At 32.7% G+C, this 25,896-nt stretch overlaps 3 protein-coding genes and 1 long non-coding RNA gene across 6 annotated transcripts; 1 reads left to right on the top strand and 3 right to left on the bottom strand.

Moving 5' to 3' along the window:
• The first annotated feature begins 211 nt into the window (after nt 1–211).
• On the top strand, nt 212–3,929 carry LOC118059415 (beta-glucosidase 46). Of its 2 annotated transcripts, XM_035072276.2 has the most exons (12): nt 212–571; nt 720–786; nt 1,001–1,059; nt 1,504–1,579; nt 1,671–1,745; nt 1,871–1,958; nt 2,069–2,321; nt 2,438–2,553; nt 2,633–2,888; nt 2,972–3,074; nt 3,151–3,253; nt 3,421–3,929. In XM_035072276.2, exons 1-12 carry the CDS (start codon nt 416–418, stop codon nt 3,608–3,610), a joined length of 1,542 nt encoding a protein of 513 aa, XP_034928167.1. In that variant the 5' UTR covers nt 212–415; the 3' UTR covers nt 3,611–3,929. The 2 variants fall into 2 exon arrangements, with proteins under 2 accessions (XP_034928167.1, XP_034928176.1); XM_035072285.2 differs by lacking the exon at nt 720–786 and having other exon boundaries at nt 346–571.
• Nucleotides 2,321–5,662, bottom strand: LOC118059438 (uncharacterized). Its single transcript, XR_004689310.2, has 2 exons — nt 4,297–5,662; nt 2,321–3,024 (listed from the first exon to the last, which is right to left on the bottom strand). It is a non-coding gene; the product is annotated as an uncharacterized lncRNA (long non-coding RNA).
• A 1,976-nt stretch (nt 5,663–7,638) lies between these two features.
• Nucleotides 7,639–12,202, bottom strand: LOC118059383 (RNA pseudouridine synthase 6, chloroplastic). Of its 2 annotated transcripts, none has more exons than XM_035072241.2 (10): nt 11,945–12,202; nt 10,976–11,104; nt 10,591–10,845; nt 10,432–10,513; nt 9,973–10,088; nt 9,839–9,893; nt 9,500–9,611; nt 8,889–9,058; nt 8,010–8,380; nt 7,639–7,933 (listed from the first exon to the last, which is right to left on the bottom strand). In XM_035072241.2, exons 1-9 carry the CDS (start codon nt 12,151–12,153, stop codon nt 8,096–8,098), a joined length of 1,413 nt encoding a protein of 470 aa, XP_034928132.1. In that variant the 5' UTR covers nt 12,154–12,202; the 3' UTR covers nt 7,639–7,933; nt 8,010–8,095. The 2 variants fall into 2 exon arrangements, with proteins under 2 accessions (XP_034928132.1, XP_034928124.1); XM_035072233.2 differs by having other exon boundaries at nt 7,639–7,920.
• Nucleotides 12,203–19,822: 7,620 nt separating this feature from the next.
• On the bottom strand, nt 19,823–21,522 carry LOC118059375 (cytochrome P450 77A1). The gene has a single exon (XM_035072223.2). The coding sequence runs from the start codon at nt 21,475–21,477 to the stop codon at nt 19,954–19,956; it is 1,524 nt and encodes a 507-aa protein (XP_034928114.1). The 5' UTR covers nt 21,478–21,522; the 3' UTR covers nt 19,823–19,953.
• Between the last annotated feature and the right edge of the window lie 4,374 nt (nt 21,523–25,896).

The raw sequence follows: 25,896 nt of genomic DNA, 5'->3' as shown, positions 1-25,896 counted from the left end.
TTCTAAGTAAGTCCCTGAAAGGTGGTGATATTATTAAAAAGTAATTACAACAATTCTACTATACTTCCAAGTAAGCCCCTGAAAGGTGGTGATATTATTAAAAAGTAATCGCCTGATAACAACAATTCTACTATAATAGAAGGGTGTTTTACAATGATCCATAGGGTGAACTAAAATAATGTTTAGGGTCCAGTGTGTGATCATTTCTAGTGGAGCTATCTGTAAATCTAAAGGGCCAGAGATGTGATTTGCTCATACAGTTTTCGTGTTCCCTTCTTTTTTTCACACAGGTTAAAATTTCCAACACCTTCTCTAAGCTCTCATATCCACTATACAATTAGTTAATTTCTCAAAGGCATATGCAGAGAGCTTCTTAGCTTTTACGAGAGACTGCAAAGGAAGGGCATTACTCATCATGGAGCTTCCTTCAAATTTTCAAGTTATGTTTCTTTTAGTCCTTATCTTCGTTCCTCTCTGTGTATCATCACATGCAGAAACTTTGCAAGCGAGTTTAGATCATTTTTCATTGCCAGACAACTTTCTCTTCGGCGTGGCCTCCTCTTCTTATCAGGTTTGTCACTTCCACTGCTCTCCTTGACTTCCATCTAACTCAAGAACTTAAATGTTTTCTCCTGAAAGTCTATGATAAAAGTATTATCGCACAGTCAATTAAACACTGGGAACCTTTTCTTTTTTTCCCTCTCTCTTGCACTGTGTAGTTTGAAGGTTCTTATCTTAGTGATGGTAAAGGTTTGAGCAACTGGGATATACACACCCACACACCAGGTTAGGAACTCTCTCGCTTTTATATCCTAGAGTCTAGAAAGTGTCAATATTTCACACTTAAAGATAACAAAGTCATGGTGAGGCTTACTCTGATCTACTACTATCTATCTATTCATATATTTCAGGAAAAGAAGAAAACCAGAATTTTCGAGCAAGCAAGATTTTGACCATCCTATTTTCCTTGCTCTTTACTTCTTCATGTTTCCTGTTGCAGGAAAAATAATTGATGGAAGCAATGGAGATACAGCTGCGGACCAATACCATCTCTATCCGGTATACAGATATGACCTTTATCTTACCTTTTGTTGCCTGAATCCACAGCATGGGTCCCTTGTTCGGAATACTTTCTGTACTTATGCCCCATAACAGAAGCTTGACAGGGAAGAATAATGAAACAATATCTTCCTTCCTTGTAGAATTTAGTTTATAATTTTAAAATGATCTAGACATAGTCATATTAGGTAGAAGGCAACTTGTTTATTAAATTAATCACCTCATGTAAGCAAATAATAAGCCTTCTATACGATGATTAGTATCGATCCCTGAAAGAATTTTAAAAGGGGTGGTGGTGGTTAAAATATTCTATAAAAAAGATATGCTTATCTTCATAAATTGCTAAACTACGCTTCTCTGGTAATGCAACAGCATCTCCCTTAATTTTTTATTTAATGATGGGACAAGCTCATCCACTAAAGATTTGTCAAATGATGTTGACAGGAAGACATCGATTTAATGGACTCCCTTGGAGTCAGCAGCTATAGGTTCTCGATTTCTTGGGCACGAATACTACCCAGTAAGAACTTTAAGAATTCAGAATATTATCAGAAGGACCTGACATAACTAAAACATAAAGCTTATATGTAACTTCATTCAATTGAGAACAGGAGGGAGATTCGGAGATATCAACAAGGCTGGTATTAGCTACTATAACAAGCTCATCGATTCTCTCCTGCTTAAAGGTTCAGCTTCTGTAACCAATGAACCTGTAATCATTTTACTGCTGAAGAAATTCCATCAGAAACTAGAAAATGTCTTCATTTTCAATATTTTATTCGGTGCACTTGTTTTTCTCAAATTGCTTCAGGAATCCAACCATTTGTGACATTAGTTCATTATGATATACCTGAAGAACTGGAGGAGAGATATGGTGGATGGCTAAGTCCTCGATGCCAGTAAGTACAAGTCCACGGAGTTTGCAGTTCTATAAACTAGAAAGCATTAACGAAATATACATCTATGCTATGAGAATTAGCTGATTCCTTTCTTTCATTTCCTTAATCAGGGAGGATTTTGGATATTATGCAGATGTTTGTTTCAAGAATTTCGGAGATCGAGTGAAGCACTGGACCACCTTCAATGAGCCAAATATACAAACTATTAAATCCTATCGATTAGGTGAATACCCACCATGTCGCTGCTCCAGCCCTTTCGGAAATTGCACTCATGGGGATTCAGAGAAGGAGCCCTTTATTGCAGCACATAATATGATTTTAGCACATGCAACAGCAGTTGGTGTTTACCGAACTAAATACCAGGTATTAACAATAAAACAATTTCTTAGATATCACTTGTGAGGCAACTAAAAATAATACAAGGAAAGCAGACGCTCAGGACGGATAAGCTTACTTCTACTTCCTGTTTAATTATTCAGAAAGAGCAAGGAGGCAACATTGGAATTGTCTTAGATTGCATTTGGTTTGAACAAATAAGCAATTCCACAGCAGACAAGTTAGCCGCTGACAGAGCTCAAGACTTCTTCCTGAACTGGTTGATTTCTTTAATGCCATTTTAATGTTTGTAAATCCATTTAGCATATGAAACCTGTTGAATCTCAAGTACAACGCAGGTTCTTGGACCCCATCATATTTGGAAATTATCCCGCAGAAATGTCTAAAATTCTAGGGTCTACTTTACCCAAATTTTCAAGTAATGACAAAGAGAAACTGAAGAACGGACTGGATTTCATTGGCATCAATCATTACACCAGTGAATACGTCCAAGACTGCATCTTCTCCGTTTGTAACCCCGGAACAGGAGCCTCCAGGACAGAAGGGCTTGCCCGGAGAAGCCAAGAAAAAGATGGAGCTCCCATCGGCATACCTGTACGTATCCTCTCAAGTTAACCCAATCATGAGAATTAATGTTTCCTTCTCAGGAATTTGCTAATGGTTTTTGGTCTATGTAGACTGATGTGGACTGGCTGCATTTTTATCCACAAGGAATGGAGAAGATGGTTACCTATATAAAGAAGAGATACAATAACAAACCAATGATCATTACAGAGAATGGTTCGTATGAATTGAGTTCCTTAAAGCAGACAAACTTTTTAATGTCTTTCTCATACAAGTGCAAAGTGTTTTGTAGGGTATGGCCAGCAGAACAATCCAAACCTCACTATTGTTTGTCATGATATAGAAAGGGTGGAGTTTATTTCTAACTACTGGGATTCCTTGTTGACAGCAATGGAGTAAGTTCATTTTGTGTTTGCATTTTACCTTTTATACATCATATAGACTCAACTCGCTATTACCATGGTCATTTTCCATAAACTGCATCCCTTTTCAGAGCTAGTTCAGAGTTTTACAAACAAAATACAACTGAAAGCTTACGCCCTTTCATTTTACTTTTGATCAGGAAAGGAGCAGATGTGAGGGGCTATTTTGCCTGGTCGTTGCTTGATAATTTTGAGTGGACATATGGTTATACACAGAGATACGGACTTTACCATGTTGATTTCACTACACTGAAGAGAACTCCAAAACTATCAGCTACTTGGTTCAAGGAATTTATAGCAAGGTATAAGGTAGACAAATCACAAATGTGAGCTGTGATGAGGACTGCTCCCCCTTGAACACAGAAGTTCACTTTCCGAAAGACATCCTCTCTGTGTAGCTCAATTGGCAAAGAAAATCCAGCACATATTACTAACATGTGTTGACCAAGAATGACTCTAGAAGCAAAATAAAATCTCAGCAGAATCTGAGTTTTTTTATGGTATCAGAGTTTGTTTACTGTTGTTATTCTAATGGCTATCTTTTATGTAACAGAAAATCAGATATGCTTGGAGAATATCTTGCAATTCTGTTTTTCCTTATTGTATAAATAAACGTATTGCAATTCAATAAAGGTTGTGTTCTGCTGCATCTACAATAAGAAAGTTTTGTTTTCTCTTCAATAATCTAGCACATATTACTAATATGCAATGGCATTTTTTAATCAAGGAGCTCCTTAGCTTGATTTTGGCAATATATTTTCATCTCGCGGAAATTACTATTTGACAGATCGTTCATCAGATCATTTATCTATTAAAACTAAAAAATCACATCAGACCTAGATGAAGTTGTGGGGCAAGTCATGCCTTTTATACCAAGAGAAGAAACAGCCCAGACAAAGAAATGTGATTAAAGAGATGCATTGAGCCGGCAAGAATGGTGATATCAAATTGACAGTAGAGTGAAAGAAGTTTCATGAATTTGGTTCAAGGAGTAAGAAGTTTCAAAGACATCTCACCATATAACACTAGCCTTGTTCAATCCTCTATTCAGAATTCTATTTGCAATTTCATTACAGCATGATTACAAGTACATCAATCTTGTCTGGAGTCCTGCCTACTGACGGTCGATACCTGCACATTAAATCAGCAGAAATAGAAGAAAGGACCTTTTCAAGTAAAAGAGATCAGTACCTAGGTCAAGCAATTCTGCATCTGTTCCTCGGAGATCAGTGTACGAAATGAGGTTGACATGAGCACCATGCCTAGAGACCAAAAGCAACATGCAGTTCCTTCTCAAACCGTGCAGAGTTCTGCAATAAAGCATGACATGTACAGTTTCCCGCTTGATAGAAACATACTTTGTGTGGCTTAATTGCTACTGTTTTTTACCAGGTTTTTTTTCCTTTTTCACTCTCATTACACTCCAAGTTAACTTTGATCACCCTTCAAATGTAATTTATACAACCTTGTCACCTAGTACAGTAAACTTTTCGATGAATGAACATAGAAAGGTTTTCTCTATCCCTTGAATTTTGCAGGTTGAGGGGGCTTTCATGAGCGATTGTAAAGGTTTGAGCAATTGGGATGTTTACACCCACAAATCAGGTCATAAGCACTCTCTCCATTGCTATATCTAACAAAGCTGAATCTTTGATCCAAGAACTGCAACTCTAGCACAATATCACTTCAAATGTATACTGGGCTTTGGGCTTGAATGTTAGGCCTTGTGCTTCTTGCAAAAACAAGTTTTTTAAAATAGGGGATACTCCGATGATCATCAAGTTAGTGAAATGGTGAGGAAAATTGTTAGCTGAAGGAGGATAATTGTTAGGAAAAAAAGTCACGGGAAAGAGATAGAAAGGGGAGCATGGTTGAAGACAACTCTCTTCCGTATCGCATTACTCTCAATACATTTGTTTATAATAGTGTAGGGATAACTTGAAAGATAACTATATTATTAATGCATTATTTATTCGCTTAAAAAACTAGAATGATATATTTAATTTAGACTTCAAAATTAATTCTAACACTTTCCTTTAATTTTAAAAATCTTGCATTTCTTAAAATTTACAAATATATTGAAGGATCATCTTGCAATATATTCGAAGATCATTTGTCATGGCTGATGTGGTTTTATAATCTCTTGTTGATGATGACAAAAACCTCAATGTCTTCTTTCATTTGTTTTGTACAGCCACGTTGCTGTCACCATTTCTTTTCTATCTTTCATCTTCAGCTTGAAAAGATTTTTCTTACATCTTTGTCTTAACTACTCTTTTTATCATGGCTAGCTAATGTCATCTCGTTGTCACCTCTTCAATTCTCCTTTCTTTGACAATTGAATTTGTCTAAACATGACCATTTTTCTCTTCTTGTGATTGCTATCACATTTCCGGGGTCAATCATCTCTTTTTAATATTTGATTTTATCAAAAAATCATCTCAACTCAAAACATTAAATTGTTAAATAAAACTTTAATATATTATTTATATTATTATCTAATTCACTCTCCCAATTAAAAGCTCTTTGGACTTGAAAAATTCATAGAATTACAATAAACTTATACTTAATTTTATTAATTAGAATGAAAATAGTAAGATTCAAACTCATAATTATTTGATCATCAGAAATTTAATGACATAATAAAAAACATTCTCAATTTAAAAACTTAAACTATTAGATAATATTTCAAGATATGATTTATATTATTTTCTATATATTTTTCAAATAGCCTTTATATTTGGCCAACTCTTTATCAAGATGTTGTCTTCTTCTTATCATGGCTCCTTGGTCATTTTCCATCTTCTTTAAAATGAGTTGTGTTTATATTACCTCATCTTTTGTGTCAGAGTTTTTCAACTTGCACATATCTTGGCTTTCTTTGATGCAATATTTTTTTTTTTTTTTTGAATTTTATTATCTTACACCTCTAGTTTTTTTATTTATTGGATGTCACTTGGTATTCTATTCCCTCTTGGGATTTCTCCCTTCTACACATATGCACAAATCTCTTATACCCTCTATTAAACTTAACTAGCTTTGATAACCATGTTAGCAAAAATTGACATGTTAAATTCAAACTTCAAAATTTAATAAATAAATAAAAAAACCTTAAAAAAAAAAAAAAAAAAACTGGAATTGTAAGATGATAGAACTCTAAAATTGAAACCTTACACCAAGAGAGAAAAATAACACTTTGAATTTGATACAATATGAATGAGATTTGAAGTATTCTAGAGACTGACATACCAAGTCACATTTAATAAGATGAATTTTTCAAGTCATATTTGGGTACCAAACAAATTAACACCCGACATCCCATTGCTCTAACCCTTTTAAAAATGTGTTCTTCCAGAGACTCAAAGATAAGTCGTTTGAAACAAAACATAACATGATCCTATCACAACTAGAGTTGATATCTATAAGACAAAATACCAAGTTCTAGTAATCATACTGATAAAAGCTCATTTCAGATATAATCTGTGAAGGAGTAAACAGAAAACAGGATAAAATTGTGCACTATCTACATTGATAATCTCAGAAAGAATAAGGTGGAAGCATTGGGATTGTCTTACATTGTGATTGGTTTAAGCAAATTAGCAATTGCAACACCGACAATTTAGTTGTTGAACAAGCTTGAGCCTTTGCCTTCGACTAGTTAATCTCTTTATCTTCTTATACCTTTTTATTATAAACAACATATCAATCCCAAAACATCCTAAAATCACTTAAGAAACAAAAATCAACTAAATCAAAAAAACTAAATGGAGCCCAAATTATATTTTCAGGTATTTTTATAGAAAAAAAAAACCAACACCATTGAACACCTCTCATCGAAAGAACCTGTGACACCATGATTAGCCATTTTTATCGTCGAATTATGGTGAATCAACAATTTTCTCTTTCTATCACCATAATCAAATGACTTTCTCTCTCCTCTCTCGTTATAAAGACTGAAAAATAAGAAAAAATAAAGTTCAAGACCAAAATAAAACATCCAAAAACTAAAGGGATTAAAATAGAAACAAAATGAAATATAGAGATAAAAATGAACTTTGTCTTGCTAATTTTAGATTGGCCAACTCAATTTCTCACTTTTTACACTTTGGTCTTTGTCGTGCTAATTTTAGATTGGCCAGCACAAATTTCCACGTTTTACTCTTTGGTCCTGTATATCTTAATTGTGTGTTCCTATAACAAATCATAAGCAATCAATTATCAATTTGACCAAAAAAATAGAATGCAATTGAAAAAGAAGATCCAGGAAAAAAAAGAAAAAAAACCCTCTTTTGACTCCTATTTCTTTTCCCCCAAATCTTAGTGTATTGTATAATAATAATAAACATCTGCATCATAAATAAAGGATGGAAAACAATAAGATGTATTGAAACAAAAAGAGTTAGCGTGCCATACAAATATCATATCAAAAGAAAATATCTCCTAGTAACAATCTATGCATAATGCCATAAAAGGGACTTGGTATAAAAGGTTAGAAGGGTCCACTAAGAATATCTAACCATATAACACTTGCCACGTTATATCTTCCTTTCAGAATTTTATTTGCCTTTGCTTTACAACATGTCACAAGGCCTCCAGTTTATGGTTCTTAAATTGAGTCCCACCTTCTGACAATAGGATACCTGCACAGTGTATCTGTTTTACTATTAGCAAACAGTAAAAGGAAAGACAGTCCATTAAATGAGTTTCAGCTGCAAGAGTGAGTCAGAACCTTTAGATCAAAGAATGATGCTAGATGGACCTCAAACCTCAGCTGAAGAAGAACACTCAACTTGATCCCAATCATCCAGTACCTATTTAAGCCATTCTGCATCTCCACCAGGGAGATCCAGCATTGTAAATGTGCTTGCCATCATCCCATGAAATCTGGCATGCCTGAAGACCAATTGCAACATTTGGTTCCTTTCCGTGACATAAAACCCATTCTTCAACAGCTATTGCTTTATCATCCTCACTAGTGTATTGCTTTTTGTATTTTCCAAATGGATTGCAACCCGGACTGACCATTTCTGCAACTGCAGCTGGCATGTACATTGAGTCACCCACCAGAGGTGCACCGAGGGCAGCCAGTTGAGCTCGTATCTGCACCATATGACTTAAATGTTATAGCCAAAGTAACCACTATATCCCCACCAGATATTCTGTCCATGAACTAAGTAATATAGAAGCTAACTATCAACGCCTATCGCTGACTTACTGCTGAGAGACTCTTAGATCATGATTCCTAGTATCATTCAACTTGGGAATTTTGAACCCTTGTGAAAGATATCATTTATCCACTGTAGTTTGTATAAAATCAACAATATCCAAAATGTTTTTTACGCCTTAATTCTAGGAATTGTAAATTATGCCCTTCAAATCAAAGATAAATTTTTTTCTTCTGTTGCAATTGTCAATTGAAAGACCCATGGTTCAATGAGGATATGCAGCAAATGCTACCTTTTTGCACAGAATGCATAAGATACATATTCGATCCAAATACATGAGAATTATGACTCAACTTATATATATAAAAAAAAGAGAGAGAGAGAGAGAGAGAGAGAGAGAGAGGATTATGACTTGCAAAGAAAGAAAAGGTAAGCTGAATAACCTGATGTGTACGGCCAGTCAAAAGGTTGATTTTACACTCGTATGCATGATCCTTTGAGGGCCACCCACAGTCTTGAACACAATATTTCTCTTCCATAACAGCATCTGGCCAAGGAACTCTCTTGCATTCCATGACCTCAAGTTGACATAAATGCCAACCTTTTATAAATTCTGCATGCCATAAAAGCTTTTATTTCAAATTTATACCACAACCACCTCGCAGAAAGACTATTGATTGCACAGTAGTTCTGCCACCTTCAATAAATAAATAAGCATGATGACAAACCAATATCATTTCAAAAAGAGCTGGCTAAAGATATTCGCTCAGGAAGTTGTGTCCTATCCAGTTGTAATAATTCAAAAAAGCCTCTAATAAGAATGCAACTCTTAACTAATTTCCTGGTAACGGTTTCTTGGTATCAGTTGGCGAGGCATTTGAATACAAACTGGAAGGTATGAAGGAGAGGGGAGAGGCACTTTCTAGAGGTGTATAGCCTTTACGACACTAGATGACAAGTACTCGGTAAGTGCACATCATGGCAAGGTAATATCCAGGAATAACACTGCCTGAGTCGCAACTTCATCAATGCAATGCTTGATGGAGATGATTACCTTCTGAAACAAGTCTCGGAGCCATATTAATAGGACGCATGTAGTGGTTAACTACACCAATGGGCACGGGAGATGCAGCAAGTGCAATATAAAGTTTCTTCACCGTTTTCTCCTGATGACAGCAAAAAAGATGTGGTTGAATTAAGGGCCTTGAGATGCACTAAAAACTTCGTAGGCAAATAATCAAATTAATCCAAATTCAGGGTGACCATCTACTTCTGGAAGTGGTGACCTTGGTGATAATATGCCAAAGGTCCTGCACTTCTGGAGGGTGGCCTGCCCAGCACTCAAGCTAACCAATCAAATATTTGTATGTAAGATATAGTATCAGAAACTTACTCTGATTTTTCCATGGAAAACTGAGCAGTCCTCCTTGGTCCTGGCTAACACAACACTACACATGAAATACACACCATTATTTACTCTTCATGATAACTATAAGAACAACAACATAATTCTATCAGAGTGCATACCAGCCTTCTGTGCAGTTATCAATCTGATGGGTAGTCCTTAATGGGGCTGTCAATCCCAACGCACGAGTCGCAAAGGTGGCACAACTTTCTTCTATGTTGTCTGTAGTTCCTCCAACCTGAATGAAGTTCATGTTTACATATTATATAAGCAATCAGTTCACTAGTGTAAATGGTGAAAAGCACAAAGTACATGTAGATTTTATTCATGGTGTAAAATTGAGCGTGGCTCCAAACTCATGCACTATGAACAGACAAGAGCTCATCAAGGCTTGACAAGTCTTAGTTTATTTGGAGCAGAGGCAGAAGCTGTTAATTTATTTTCTTTTGAGAATATCCTGTATCGTCATAGTTAGTATTTTATATCAAATCCAAAATTATGAAAATAATCTGTTTACCAGAATCTGACTGTTGCTCAAGCCAAATCAACAAAATTGATAAACTAATGAATCAATGCCATACCGATGTACCAGCAGGTTTGTCCAAAACAACAAAAGATTCAGTCACATGTATAATTCTTGATTTCCAATCAATATCATAGCACCTGAAGACAATTAGAATGTCAATGAGTATCCATGTAATGGAAAATGGCAGTAAACCTCCACCTAATATTGTGTTTACCTAGGGAAGCGTTTTGGGTGTACATGAACACGCAAATACATTCCAGCTTCAAGAAACTGATCACCATGAGTTATCCGGAAAGTTTTCTGTGCTTCTCGTACTGTTTTCCCTTTGATAGAAGCTCTCTTCTTTAGAACTGATGGTGCTGTCACTTCTTCAAATACCCTAATCTGCTCAGGAGTTGCTGTTGGAGGTGGCTGTGGGCATACAAGGGCATAATGTACAGCTCCAAAATGGATAAGATCTGCAACAAACCTTCAAAGAATGTAATTTGCTATGTATCACTCTATCTTGATTAATAATGATGTTCATGCTGTGCAAAATCTTGGAATATGTGTTTTAACATCAAGAAAAAACATTTAGAATACAAGAGAACAGCACTTACAGAGGAGGAAGATCCAGAGCTTTACAGATATAGTCTAGAACAGGACCTTCTTCTGAAACAACCAAGTGTTCAATTCTTGGTGGGCTATTGTGAGAGGGGCACGGAAGCAAGCGAGTATATTCCGGGTAACTGAAACAAATTAAGTCTCCACATTCACTATTCACAAGATTAGGCAACATCAAATGTAAATTGCAACAACAAATGAATTTCAAATTAAATGTGGATAACAGGACCAAAAAAGGAATGGCAAGCTGAATTAAATAAGGCCTCAAAGGGCTATCAAGTGTTTTAATTGAAGGCTAATAAGAAGGTAGAAAAATTGTGTAGAAACCTCTCTTCTTATCTTCCATTAAATTTGGCTAAGATCCCGCGTTTCTACAAGTAGGAACAACTTCTCTGTTATCACTAAATTCCAACTCACTCCTTCCATAGAATCAACTTTCAATAGTAGAACACGATACCTTCTTCGAGTAAACAGCAACTTCATTAAGGGCCATTGCTAATACCTTATCATAAACCTTACAAAAGAAAACAAATAAAACTAATACTCACAATACCTCAACAACTCATTGAAACTAAAACTCAAAACTTTTCAAAGACATAACAACTCTCAAATATCATAATTTCTTCAGAAACCACAAATGCTCGCTATTTTCAGGTCAACTTTCCCCAAAGCCAAAATATGCAGGAGCCATTTTTTGCTCTTAAAATTGTTCAGTACCTTCACTTACACCACTGATAGCAACTAAACCAAAAACTGAAACTTTTCAAAGACATTACAATTCTCAAATACAATACACCATCACAAACATTTGGTAAGCCTCAACTTTTTTATCATCATACGAAGAGCAAGCCATGGCACCAGCAATTTACCTCTTACTTCAAAAAAAAGCATTAATGATTGAAACTTTAACCATACCAAGCTAAAATATGAGAAACCCATTAAAAAAAATGGAATGTAAAGGATACCCATTAACAGAAGAAGTGGCAGTTGTGCAAGCAATATCTTGCTTCAATGATTCACAGCTTAACTTCCTTTTACTCAGAGAACACCAAACCAAAGCCTTCTTGTTGAGGGAATAAGCCCTGGTGAATGCTAGCGTGCGCAGGAGGGTCACTGGTGCACTAAAACTCCTGTAACTATAGCTAAAGATTGAAGCTAAATTCAGCGAAGCCATTGTTTACAGTTTGCTTGGAGTGAGCGCAGCCATGAAGTAGTGAAGGTGTTAAAGGATTAGTTTTAGAAGGCATGTCGGTTCTTTCACCAAACGACGGGTCATATAATATTTCGATTTTGTATGTAAATGACATGTCATGCAAATTCAAATGGCGCTAAATGCCATATTTCGTTGGCCATGGGTGACAAGTCATTCAAGGTTGTTGTGAAGGGCAGAAATTTTTGTTAGTGCATGGTGAAAAACAATTTGTATATTTTATCTCGAAAGTATAAGAATTTATTTAATGTTTATGTCTTCTTTATTCAATCAAATATATTAATATCCGTTTATATTTTTTTTATTTTACAACATCAACCAAATTCAATCTCGTAGACTTTATCTTATTTGACTTTTCTCTCTATAGTTTTTTTTCTTTTTCAATATCAATATTAGAGTTTCAAAAAAATTCCAATACATTAGTTATTTAACAGGAAAAAAAAAACATGTTGAAAACTTTTGAAAAAGCATAAGATTAAAAACATAGGAGAATTTATCAGCAAAAATATTTTTCTTTCCAAAAAAATATATAAGTAAATTATAAGAGCTTATGTCATTAATCCCAATAGGTTATCTTAGAAATAACTTCCGCCGGTGTAGCGTAACTAATTTTATACAAGTTGTAATAATTTTTTTCATCTTAAACAAGAATATGTAATTATAGTATCAATATAAATCAACTCTCATCGTTTTTTTTAAAAAAATTAATTCAATTGATAGCAAATAGCACAATTGTTATACCCTAAAGTTTTAGAAATTAATCACATAGTTGTTAATTACTTAGATTTGTATTGGTTTTGTGTGTTCATTTTGCCTATCTAAATGTTGCCAACATATAAATCTAAAACAAACTTATAAGATTTTATTTCATGATTTTAATATCAATTGATTTATTATATAGTTCATAATCCCCACACTACCACAATCTTTAGATTTACAGATGGAATTTTCCGTCAGTATTTGCATCACCATTTCATTGGTAATTAATTTATAAACGAAATCACTGACAGAAATGCTTCATCGATTAATTTTTCATCAGTAATTTTTTATCCGTCGACAAGTCCATTGTTAATTAAAAAAATATTATTACCGATGGATTTACTGATGAAAAAAGCAAGCAAAAAAAAAAGCTTCATTCCATCGGTAATTCCCTCAGAAAAATACCGTATGTAATTCCGTCGATAATAATTTAAAAATATTTGGAAAAAAAATCAATTTTACAAAACTATAAAATAATTAAATTAATATTAATCAACAGTCTATAATACTCAAAATGCTTGAAAAAAAAAATCTACTCGAACAAATTTACAGCAAATAAATAACACTAAAAAATAAATTCAACTAAAAAAATTCATATGAAAAAAATTTAAAAATCCTATAAATAAATCAACTAAAACTTGATCTCATATGGAAAAAAAATCCTACAACAACATTCATACAATTATTAAGAACAAAAACAATTAAAAATAAAATAAAAAACAAATATAGGGAAAAAACATGAAAAAAGAAGAAATTTTTTTTTTTACCTTAATATAGTTGCAAATGAAACTAAGAAGAGAAAAAAAAATTCGTAAAGTATACTAATTAAAAAAAAAAATGAGAAGAAAATATAAGAAATGAGAAGAAGATATACCTACGCATGGAGAAAAAAAGGAGTTGAGGAGAGAAGAGAAGAAAAAGAAGAAGAAGACATACTTGAGCATGGAGGGAGGGAAAGTGAATGAGTTGAGGAGAGAAGAGAAGAAGAAAAAGAAGAAGACATACCTGAGCATGGAGGGAGGGAAAGTGAATGAGTTAAGGAGAGAAGAGAAGAAGAAAAAGAAGAAGAAGAAAGGAGACCGGCCTATTGTGAAATTAGGGATTCTAGACTTTTTATTGGGGTATTTTACCGACGAATAATTAAATATTAATATTTTTAATCACTCCATTGGTGATTCCGTTTATAATATTTAATTTAAATTTTGAATTTAATAAAAAAAATTCAAAAACCGTCAAATATCACCAACGACTTTTCAATCCGTTGGTGATTCCGTCTGTAATATTTAATTTAAAATTTTAATTTAAGCTAAATTTTTTAGAAAACCGTCAAATAACATTGATGACTTTTTAATCCGTCAATAATTTTGTCTATAAAAAATAGTAATTAATAGTGCAATTAAAAAGTGACTAGTTCTCGAACTCTATGTAAAATATTGATAAAAGTTTTTATCGGTAATTCTTTTTATAATTGAAATGAATAATAAATTCAACTAAAGTAATCAATTTATGACAATACGTTCACGTAAATCACTAGTATGCATTGTGTGGTAGTAGTCATAGAAGTTACAAAAATTTGTCCCCATTCCCAAATTCACGAAATAATTGCCTCGAGATGATTGATGCCTTCAAACTGTAGTCCTCTTCATTTAGACTCTTTATCTTCCCCTTTGAATGTCTCTTAATTTATTCTAAAATAAATTATAAAAATATAAATCATTTCTTTAAATTTAATTTATTAATTTATACTATTGAGTTGAAATAATTCTTTAAATAATAATTAAAACATTGTTAACCAGTTGACTATGTATTTGAATCTCATCACTCTCATTTTATTTAATATAAATTAAATATAAGATAATATGAGTTTATAAAAATATCAAATCCAAAAAGTTTTTATTTAAAAAAATATATTAAAAAATAATATAAATCATGTTTTAAAATTTTATCTAATACCATACACTATAAAATTGAATTTTGCAATTTCTCAATGTTGAGTAGTGCAATTAATGGTTCCTTTCTCCAAGGCAAGTGAATAATAGTGTCATAAAGTAAGAATTCAAAGACTGAAGTTGCAACATTATAATGTGTTAGGTAGCTGCAATGTGCTCCATGACACTAATCAAGGAATTGAAATGCATTGTCGACGAAATATATAATATAAAATTGAAAAGATGAATGGACCCTTTGAATTAATGCAGCCATAATTTCTCCATGAGGTCGTTCATAGTTGTCATGTCGATATTAATTGTCCATCACATGCCAAAATATCCCAAAACTATATAATAAGTAATCTTAGTATTTCTTATTATTCGTATGTTATAACATTGATATTTATGATATTTCAAGTTTAGAAGGTTCCTATTGTATATATATAAAAAAATAGATTGTTTATTAAAAAAAATTGAGAGGTTCTTAGACAGCCTCTAGATGGAGCTGAGTTTAATGATTTCGCTATCAAAGAAGCTATACTAACGTTTGAAAATATGAATTAATTCATGTTTTTAAAAAAATTAAAATTTATTTTTTGTTAAAAATTAATTTTTTTATGTTTTGATATGTTGATATCAAAAATATTTTTAAAAAAATATATTATTTTAATATAAAAAAATATTTTTTTAAAAAAAAAAACTTTAATCATATTACCATTACACTCAATCGTCATCTTTCAATTTATTTTCTTTAAGAATAAAAAATTATTAAGTAAAGGTCACCATTGTTGTCTCAAATTCTAGATTCTTTTTAATTCTCGAAGATGTAACGGTGACCCCACCATAAGAGTCGACAAGCTGCAATCAATGTGTGATATATATATATATATATATATATATATATATATATATATATATATATATATATATATATATATATATTCATGATTAATTGCTTGCAAGACTTGTGCTAGTATGGCCTTAATTGCTAGTGAAGCTGCCACAGGTAACCGACAGCATTTGCTCTTAATTTCTTCTGTCTCCCTGCTCTCAATCCCTCGGGTTAGAGTTAGAAATAAATTCTGTAGATGCCATTATTTAAGGCTCAACCAACTCATTCGGCAAGGCTTTCTGTGTGTGATGTGTGAGTGCAACGTTCTTCTGTACTGATCACATCACAAACGAAAGATTTGATAAGAATTCGATAATAAACTTAGCTCAAAAACAACAAATTATACCTTTGGCATTCAAAATCTTCGATAATAAAATTAAATTAATATTTCATCTCGATAAAATTAATGTTTGGATTAAAGGATAGAGACGTTCATGGATCTGCATCCACTCATCCAAGATTTTGATGTAAAATCTTCCTTTCTTCTTCTATTTTATGAATATCGATTAACTTTATTAAAGAAGAGGGGCCATATGGCACTAAAGAAGCAAAAACATTGAAGATCATAGATAACTTGAAGTTAATCGTTCGCATGCATGGAAAGAAACGGGTGTTTATTATGGATTAAGACGGTTGATGGAAATTAATTATCGACACACATGAATAGACTTGTTTAGAGATCTAGAAGGCATCAATATTGTTTGATTTAATAAATAATTTCTTGTTAGTTTTGGCTATAAGATCTTTTTTCTTCTTCTTTATGAGTATTCGAATACTTTTTAAATTGTTTTTTATCCTAAAAAATATCAAATTGATATATAGTTTTAGATATTTCTTGATGGTTTTAATGCCTTGATGATATCAAAAGTTAAAATAAAATCTAGAAAAAATATTATTTAATGTATTTTTAATTAAAAAACACTTTTGTATATAAGCATTATATATACTATATTACCAAAAAACACTAATTTAATTAATTGGCTCAATCACAGTGATCTTTATTCAATTAACAATGTTAAGTTTCTCTGAACACCTCAAGACATATATAGAGATACTTGTGTGTTTGGTATTGTGGTGTAGCATGTTTTTTAAAAATTCTTTACATTTAAAAATGCATTAAAATAAATGTTTTTCAGATTTTATTTTTATTTTTTATATCAAAACCATCCAAAAACATATAAAAAGCATAAATTTAATACCTCTTTAGGAAAAAAAAAATTAAAAAAATTTTAAGATTACCCTAATGAACCCGTCGTTAAAATCATGACTCAAGTTATGCACTCTATTATGTTAAATTAATTTTTGTGAACACCTCAAGACATACAGAAGGAGATTTAGATTATGTTTGGTAGTGTGGTAGCGGTTGCTTTTCAAATATTTTTTTTGTGCCGAAATACATGCTAATAATATTTTTTTATTTTTTAAAAAATCATTTTTTTATATCAATATATCAAAACGATCCAAAAAGTACAAACTGCATTAAATTTTAGCAAAAAAAAAAAAAAAACTTTTGAATTTTTTGGGAACACAGTTTCAACCGCGTTCCCAAACACTACCTTAGTGTGTGTTTGGTATTGTGATATATCGTGGTTTTTAAAAATTCTTTATATTTAAAAATGCATCAAAATGAATGTTTTTTATATTTTATTTTTATTTTTTATATCAGTATATCAAAATCATCTAAAAACACCTAAAACATATAAATTTAATATATTTTTTAAGTGGAAAATAATTTAAAAACAGATTGTAACACAAAAACACTCACTTAATATTCAAGAGATAAATAGATATTTAAACATTAAAAAAAAAAAAAGGTATGATAAGCCTCCCGAGTCGACCTCATGCTCACTACAATTAGTACTGCTACGTTGTGAAAACTTGTCTAAGAAAATTAATGGAGAGAAAAACCAGATGCTAGCTCCGACAAGTTCCATGTGCTAGCTAGGTCCTGCACACCCACCAAACATACATACCCACCATATAAACCTTATTATATATCATGTGAATGGTTAATTTTTCCCTTTTTTTCTTTTTTCTTAGACCTTTTATTTTTTATTTATAAAAAGATGTTCAAAGGTGAGGGAGAAACATATAGATGGCAATTATGCTGTCTACTCATTAACTATTTTCTTCAACACATCTATTATGCTTGTATATATGGCCTTTTTCTCCGAATATAGAATTGAGAATTATTTTTATCCATTGCTTGGTTTGGTTTTATATTCCGAATCAATGCCGAAGCACATGGGGTGGATCCACGATGGGATGCACATAAATGATTTTTGTTGGATGGATAAGTGAAAAAGAATCAAAGAAATAAAGAAAAAAAATTTTAACTTTACCCTAATGAACCCCTTTTTAAAATCAATCATAACTCAAGTTATGCACTCCATTATGTTATTTTTTTTAATATTACTACATAGTAAAAAAAATATAAAATTTAATTCATAATCAATACAATAATAAATAATAAAATTCAATAAAACTCAATATAAAATAAAATAAAAGGCCACTTAAAAAAGCCACTGGCATGATACAAAAGTTCCATGCGCTTAGTTTTTTCTAATTAAAAAAATACAAATAATTTGTTATTTGTCTACTCAAAGTCAATAATATCCGGTCTTTAGAGTGCGTTTGGAAACGCGGGCCAACCTGTATTTTTAAAATTTTAAAATTTAATTTTTGCTAAAAATTAAAATTTTTATATATTTTGGATCATTTTAATATACTAATCTCAAAAATAATTTTTTTAAAAAAAATAAAAGGATATCATTTTGATACATTTCAAAATAATAATAATAATAATAATAAAAACTTTTAAAAAACAACCATAACCATACTCCTAAACACACCCATGTCTCATACTCACAATCTCCACATGACTTTCCTGCATTAATTATTGTGTTTCGACAGGAAGTTATTAAATAAACAATTAAAAAATTATATTAATTTAAATTACTGTTCATATAAATAGTTAAATCAACTGTATTTCTTTGAGTTGTTTTTAGCAATGTTATCCTAGACTTATAGGGCCGGTGGCTTAAAGGGGAAAAAGATAAAAGATAAAAAAAAAAAAAAAAAAAAAAAAAAAAAAACATATATGATACTTGTAGGGATGATTTATCAGCCTATCTAATACAAATCATGTCCAAATTTAGGACACCATGGCTTAACAATTGACCGATCGTTTCCCCCTAATCTCTCTAGCCGGCATGCACACTCTTAGAGTATGTTTGGTATTGTGTGGTAGCTGTTGTGGTTGTGGTTTTGAAAAAAGTTGTTTTATAAAAAGTATTTTTAGTTGAGGTTGTTTTTCAAAAAATAGGTGTTTGGTTAAAACTGTGATTAAAATTGAGGTTGAAAAAAAAATAGTTTAATATGTATGGTTAATAATGTTTTTTGAAATTAAGGTTATAAAATAATTTAAAAATATTTATATTAATATTGATGGTTTTAAATTTAAATATTTTAGAATTAATTACTTCTATTATATCATGAAATAAATAATATAATTCTATTACGTATAAAATTCATCCGATAAAAATTACAGTTTTCATAATTTTTTGAGCGTGTAATAAAATTAGATAAAATATTATCAGGTATAAAATTGATATTACAATGCAAGTAAATTTAATTCACTCTATACTAGTTTTTCAAGAAAAAAAATATTGTTCCCATCGTAGTACGAAAAAATTTAATTCAATTTAAACTAGTTTTTTTATAAAAAATAAACTATTAAAAAAATTAACAATAAAAAAAATTCATATAATTGCATTGTTCACATAGTGCAATTATAGTTATCTGTTAAAAAATAACAGAAAAAAAAAAAAAAAAGTTGATGTAATTGCACTGTTGAACAGTGCAATTACAGTGCACAGTATACAAATCACATGAATAGAAACGAAAAGCATGAATTCACTGCTTTCTGAAAATCAAGTTTCTGCCGCAAATAAATACTGGGACCCATGTTTTTTATCTTTTGACATTTCGTAACCAAACAGTTAATTAGTGCGTTTTTCAAAAAACGTAAACGCTAACGCGTAGACAAACGGACTCTAAACTAAAGAGCTTCCTTTTTTTAATACAAAAGTACATATAATTAAATTCTCAACAACTCCCGTTTACTCCACCACCACACAAATCAGAATCACTTACATACCCTAAACCAATTTTAATTTATTTTCTTCACCTGGGCAAGATGACTGCTTTTAGAGGGTTCTTCATGACAACCGTGAAAGCAAAAGCCTCTGTCGGGTCGGGTGGAGCATTCGGTGCGGGTAGCCACTTGAAAGCTTGTACCATTCTTGCAAGCGTTAAATTTACATGCAACAAACCAAGAGCCAACCCTGGGCAAGTCCTCCTCCCGGCTCCAAACGGCAGCATCTTCACCTTGCCCTTCGTTCCGGTCATGTCTACGTTGACACCATCACCATCTATGAACCTCTCGGGCCGAAATATACCCGGATCCTTCCACAAACTCGGATCCTCGGTCATCCATTCAATGTAGAACTCAACATTCACATTGCTCGGAATCTTGTAGCCACCAAGCTCCGTGTCCTCCGTCGTGGCGTGTGATAACGTGAAATGCGCCGGAGAATGTACCCTTAGGGTTTCTTTAACCACTGCGTTAAGATAGTTCATTTTCTCCACATCGTCTTCGTTGATTACTCCATCTTTGCCCACAGACTCAACAATTTCTCGGTACAACTTTTCTTGAATGTCTTGGTTAAGGACTAATTCAAGAAAAACCCATTGTAGCACACTTGTGCTAGTATCGATTCCAGCCACAAACAACTCTGAACAAAGTGTAACAAGCTCTTCTTCTCCTAAAAGACCCCTCCCCGGTGCCTTAAGGGTAAAAAGTGAGTCAACATAGGCTGCACCAACTGGACTCAACATTTCCATTTTAGGGTTTTCACCTCTCTCTACAAATGCTCTTCTGTTCCTTATCAAAGGAACCAAGCACTCAATTTGAGCCTTTCTTAAATCCTTTGCCCTCTTCATTTGCTTGCGAAACAAGGGAGTTAGAATAGGCAAGAAATCGGGAAGCTGTGGTACTGTTATTAGCATGACATCTTTAGTCACATTATCTATATCATGAATCCAATGTTCAGAGATTTTTGCTCCGAAGCAAATAAATACTAGAATGCTACAAACAGTGAATCTACAAACATCCATTACATCTACATACCCGTTTTCTAAAGCTTCACTTTTGAGCCTCTTCATGTGACTTTCCAACGCCCATTCTCGTATCCAACTACACTGTTTGATCCTGACCGGGCTTATCAACTCCGTGACAAAGTTCCGACGAAGTGTCCGCCAAAGAGGTCCATATTCAGCTGAGTTGACGGCACATTTCCCGACACTGAACACCAACCGGATCGGTGAGTCCGGTGGCCGACTAGCAAAGATAGGGCCTTTTTGAACAAGGGCTTCATGGATTAGTTCAGGGCTAGTGACTATAACAAGAGTACGTTGGCCCATTTGCATGGAGAAGATTGGACCGTATTTCTTACGTAAATCACGTATGACAAAGATGAAATGACGCCGTTCAAGTATTATTTGAAACAAGTTGCCCACGAGAGGCCAACCTGGTGGTCCTGGTGGCAAGTTCTTGGCTCCGTCGCCATTGACGACAGAGAAGCTCCGCCACCATATAGCAAGAAAAAAGAGTGTTAGACCAAGAATGAGAAGATCTATCAGCTCCATAATTAGGTAGAGAAGGATGTGAGTAATGCAATGCACAGGTTACGAGCGATTCTCTTATATAAAGAGAAATTGATCGGTGGGAAATTAATGAATGTCTGATCTAACCACCCGCATTAATGCAATGACTTAAATGTATACCACAGAAAATTTTAAAAAACAATTGTTTATAATTTTTGTATTTTACCTGTAGCTAGCGGTACTTGGTGTATTTAAGAAAACGGCTCATTGCCAGCAATGGAAGAAGGGAGTAATTGTGAACCGGACAGCTGCAAGTAAAATACAAAACCACGTCAGTAAACATGTGGAGGACAGAAAGCTTATTTCTCAACTTGAATGACCAGCAAGAGAGAAGGTACCAAACTTGGCAATTTGCACTTAATTACCATGCCCGAGTCCACCACCACAACCACACTTGGCACAGATATATATATATATTGATTCTTTGTAAAAATTATGTTTTATTTAAAAATATATTAAAATAATATTTTTTTATGTTTTTTTAAATTAATTTTATCACTAGCATATTAAAATGATTTAAAAATATAAAAAAAATATTAATTCAAACTAGAAAAAATAAAAAAAAAATTGATTTTTTTTCAAAAACATTTTTAAAATGTAAAAACAAACGCTGCCTACTCAAATGTTGAAACAATATATTTAACAATTGTCAGTCATTTATGATATATTGATAATAGATATATTAATGAATTTATACATGAACAAATTATATTAAAAAAAAATTGTTTGTTTTATTTTATTGGTATATCTATTAATAAGAATAAGATATCACCAATAGAATGTCATTTATAATTTTATCAATGCGTTAACAGTAATAGTGATATTTTCAGAAATTCTTTTTAATTCTCTGCAATATTCTAATGATTTACTTCCATTGGTAACCCTATCAGTAATAGTGATATTTGCAGTAATTATTTTCAAACTCTTTAAAATATATACCGACAGAGTTGTGTCATCGGAAATCCTATCGGTAATATTTTAAAAATATTTTTAAAAAAACATATATTGAACAGAAGTAGAAAAATATAACAGTGACATTTGCAGTAATTCCTTTTCAACTCTACGTAATATATCGATAGAGTTGTGTCTTTGGTAACCCCGTCAGTAAAATTTTGAAAAATATTTTAAAAATAAAATATTGAAGAAAAGTAAAATAATAATAATAATAATAATTTAGTATAAAAATCATATATTTATTACAAATTTAAACAATTGTACGTTCAAATATGATAAATCTAAAATAAAAGTGGTGCTAAAGGAGGACGATGGTCATCACAAGGATCATATGGCCAATTAGAGGGTGCACATGAACCACCCATATATGATCTCATCTTTAATATCACACGTACCCCGCACGGCATCAATGATGATTTTTTGCTCGTTTGCTTGTTCTTGGGAATCATCACCTAGTATTTGATTCAGCGTTACTAGGAAAACCGGATGTATTAGCCTTTGTCAGAGATTCACATGTAATGGACTGGTTGTGGCTAGGAAAAGTTGGCACCCCTAGTGCACCCTACGTGAGGTAAGTTGCTTCATGATTTAATGTGATTTAAGAAAATTAAAAAAATAGCAAAATTCTTAAAGCTTTAATAAATCAGTTATTAAATCCCAAAATATATGCATAAACATTTTATTATATTTTTACATAGAATACAACATGATTTTATTTTTCCTCAAGATACTTGACCATAGATAAATTAAAGCATGAAATTCTTTTTTTGCCTTTTTGATTTTATAATTCAATAACATTCATAAAAAAAAATTACAAACACACACATCACCTTTTTAACTATAATATACTCACACATCATTTTTACATTTTTCAAAATAACATAAATTAAACAAAAAAACACTATAGTAATTTTAATACATGTTCCAGCATGTAAAAATTACAAAATAGACCCTTAAAACTCCAGGAATTACAGGTGATGACTTTCTGGAACTGCAGGAATGGTGGCGGTGCTTCTTCTCTATGCGCCTCCGCAATTGCTAGCACGTGGGTTCACATGCCGCCGCATAATCCTAAGAGCAGATCCGTAATGGCATCCTCCCCTCTTCACCTTCTTGTCGGCTGTAAGGAACGTCGTTACCTGCAAAACACCTAAAAATGCAACAAGGAAGTCTCCTTTTGTTTTTCTTTCTTTATTTCCAGATTTGCTTCTCTTCCTTCTCCTTTTTCAAATCTGCTTCCCTCTTTACAAATCTGTTTTTTTCTTTTTTGTTTCCCCTTATTCTCTATTTTGGGTGGTCGGCGGTATAACTAAAGAGCTACTAGCGACTGGGTTTCTGTCGCGTCTATACAGCTAATAGAGGTTGAATGGAAGGGAGACCTGGTTCGGTCAATGATGGACACGAAGAAATTGAAACGGCCAGCAAAAGGGGAGAGGGGAAGGAGAACGACTCTGCTCTCTTTTTGGTCTTGGCGAGCTGGCAGTTGGTTCAAGAGGAAAGGGGGTCTCAAGTCTTTTAGGTTATTGGTTCAAGGAGAGCTAATGAAGATGTGAAGGAAATAGGGGGGGTAGCGTGTTGACGACCAAAGAGAGATGTTATAGTCGAGTGAAGGGGAAATGGGAGGAGACCAGGTGCTTTCCTTAAGGGATGGGCGAAGGAAAAGAAAGGAAATGCAAAGAGTACTAATCTCTGTGGGGAAGGGAATAGTGAGAGAGATGGTGAGGTTTGCTGAAGGAACGAGGAGGTCTCTAGAAATGGGGGACCCCCCCTAGCTGGCTTTGGTTCTCTCTTTTTTTTCAAATGGGTGGGGGCAGCGACTAGTAGAGAAGATAGATTTTTTTAGGGTTCCCTCTCTTTCTTTCTACTTCAAATTTTCTACGCCCTCATAAAATTTTCTCAACCCCCTTTTCAACATTTTCTACTATATTTATAGATAAAATATTGTTAGGTTTCCAAACTAGTCCCTCAACTTTTCCTTCTTTTTTTTTGTATTTTGAAAAAATACAATATCAACGTCGACTCAATAAGAAAAATCAATTATTGTAAAATTAACGAGTTAAAAGTTGAGCGCGTTCAAAATATCTTTGAAAATTTAAATTCTCCTGAGATGACATTGAAAATGCTAAAAACGATGCAAATATATTAAAAATGCATTTGTTAGGGTTTTTGTTGTTTTTTTTTTTTTTTGCTATTTTTGGTTTCATTATGAAGATTTATAAAAAACACGGGTCAAAAATTGAGTAGCAACAATCATTACCAATCAACATATTTCTTTATAATTAACAGTGAGTCATTTATATTTATCATTATAATGGATCACTTGATCATGTACATATTGGTCTAACATCTTTGCAAACTCTGGAGTTTGACTACTTAGAATCGACTGCGAGCATCCAATGGTCAAAACACTATGAGTCGTCTGCAAGTTCTCGATTGTAGTGTTAAAGAGTCTATACACTTGATTTCTATCAGGTTCACCAGACAATCTTGCCTCCAACCATATACCATACATACCACAAAGTGCTGAGCTCGGTTATCAACGAACCGGTATACTCTTTTTTGGCAGTCCTCACTTCGCATGCGTGTTTCCATGGTTGTCAAACTCGTGAGTTGACTTGTAAAATCGTATAATTTTACGAGTCAACACAGATATATCGTGTTAAATCGGGTAGAAAACCTGAAAATCAGCAAACTCTGTCAAACTCAGTCAAACTCGATGAACTCGAGTTACCGAGTTTGACAAAATTAACAAAAACTATTAACACTTCTGGTTCTTTTGACTTCGCCTTTCCTGAAAACAACAATTATTAACAAATCGTGTGCTTTAGTTTTTAATGAGGTAGAAGAGAAAGTTAAATCAAAGTTATATTTATTAAAAGAAAATGGGGTGGTAGAAGGTGGAGGAGGGGAGGAGGACTAGAAGAGAAGGAGGTGCTAAAGAGTGCATCTTTTGTGAGATCTGAGGGTTAAATGGGAATGACAACCAAGTAACAAGCAAAAGCCATGGAAATGACATTGAGTTGTTAGTCTTGACAAAGAGAGCGCAAGAGATGAGCTTGAAAGTGAGAGAGCAGAAGGAAAAAGAAAATTGATGATGATGATGAAGATTTGAGAAAGAGAGTGAGAGAGATTGTGATTGCCTGGGGGGCACGTGCGGGGCGGTCATTTATCAAGTTACTTTTTCTCTTTTTTAAAAAAAATAAGAATTCAAAATTATTTTAAAAAATTAAATAAAAAAATCAAATTTTTTTTTCAAATACAAAAATAAATAAACTTGTTAAACCCCATGCCAAGTTAATTTTTTCATAACATTAAAAAAAAAATTATGTAACATCAATGATTTCAAATAAATAAATAAAAAATCTAAAACTAAGGTAATTGGAAAGGACCATTTATATTGTTAGAAAGACAATCAAAATAGCAAATTTAAAAATAATATAAAATAAG

This window comes from Populus alba, chromosome 4 (assembly GCF_005239225.2).
Source record: "Populus alba chromosome 4, ASM523922v2, whole genome shotgun sequence".
Taxonomy (NCBI): Eukaryota; Viridiplantae; Streptophyta; class Magnoliopsida; order Malpighiales; family Salicaceae; genus Populus; species Populus alba.
The sequence above is the reverse complement of the archived record's forward strand: the minus strand, read 5'-3'. Positions and strand labels throughout refer to the sequence as shown.

Coding starts and splice junctions, on each gene's coding strand:
- LOC118059383 (XM_035072241.2), bottom strand. CDS start 12,153: ATGGCTTCGCTGAATTTAGCTTCAATCTTTAGCTATAGTTACAGGAGT. Junction 9,612..9,838: donor TTTTCCATGGAAAAATCAGA/GTAAGTTTCTGA, acceptor TGCTGTCATCAG/GAGAAAACGGTGAAGAAACT. Junction 9,059..9,499: donor TCCGAGACTTGTTTCAGAAG/GTAATCATCTCC, acceptor TATGGCATGCAG/AATTTATAAAAGGTTGGCAT.
- LOC118059415 (XM_035072276.2), top strand. CDS start 416: ATGGAGCTTCCTTCAAATTTTCAAGTTATGTTTCTTTTAGTCCTTATC. Junction 787..1,000: donor TATACACACCCACACACCAG/GTTAGGAACTCT, acceptor TTCCTGTTGCAG/GAAAAATAATTGATGGAAGC. Junction 3,254..3,420: donor TCCTTGTTGACAGCAATGGA/GTAAGTTCATTT, acceptor ACTTTTGATCAG/GAAAGGAGCAGATGTGAGGG.
- LOC118059375 (XM_035072223.2), bottom strand. CDS start 21,477: ATGGAGCTGATAGATCTTCTCATTCTTGGTCTAACACTCTTTTTTCTT.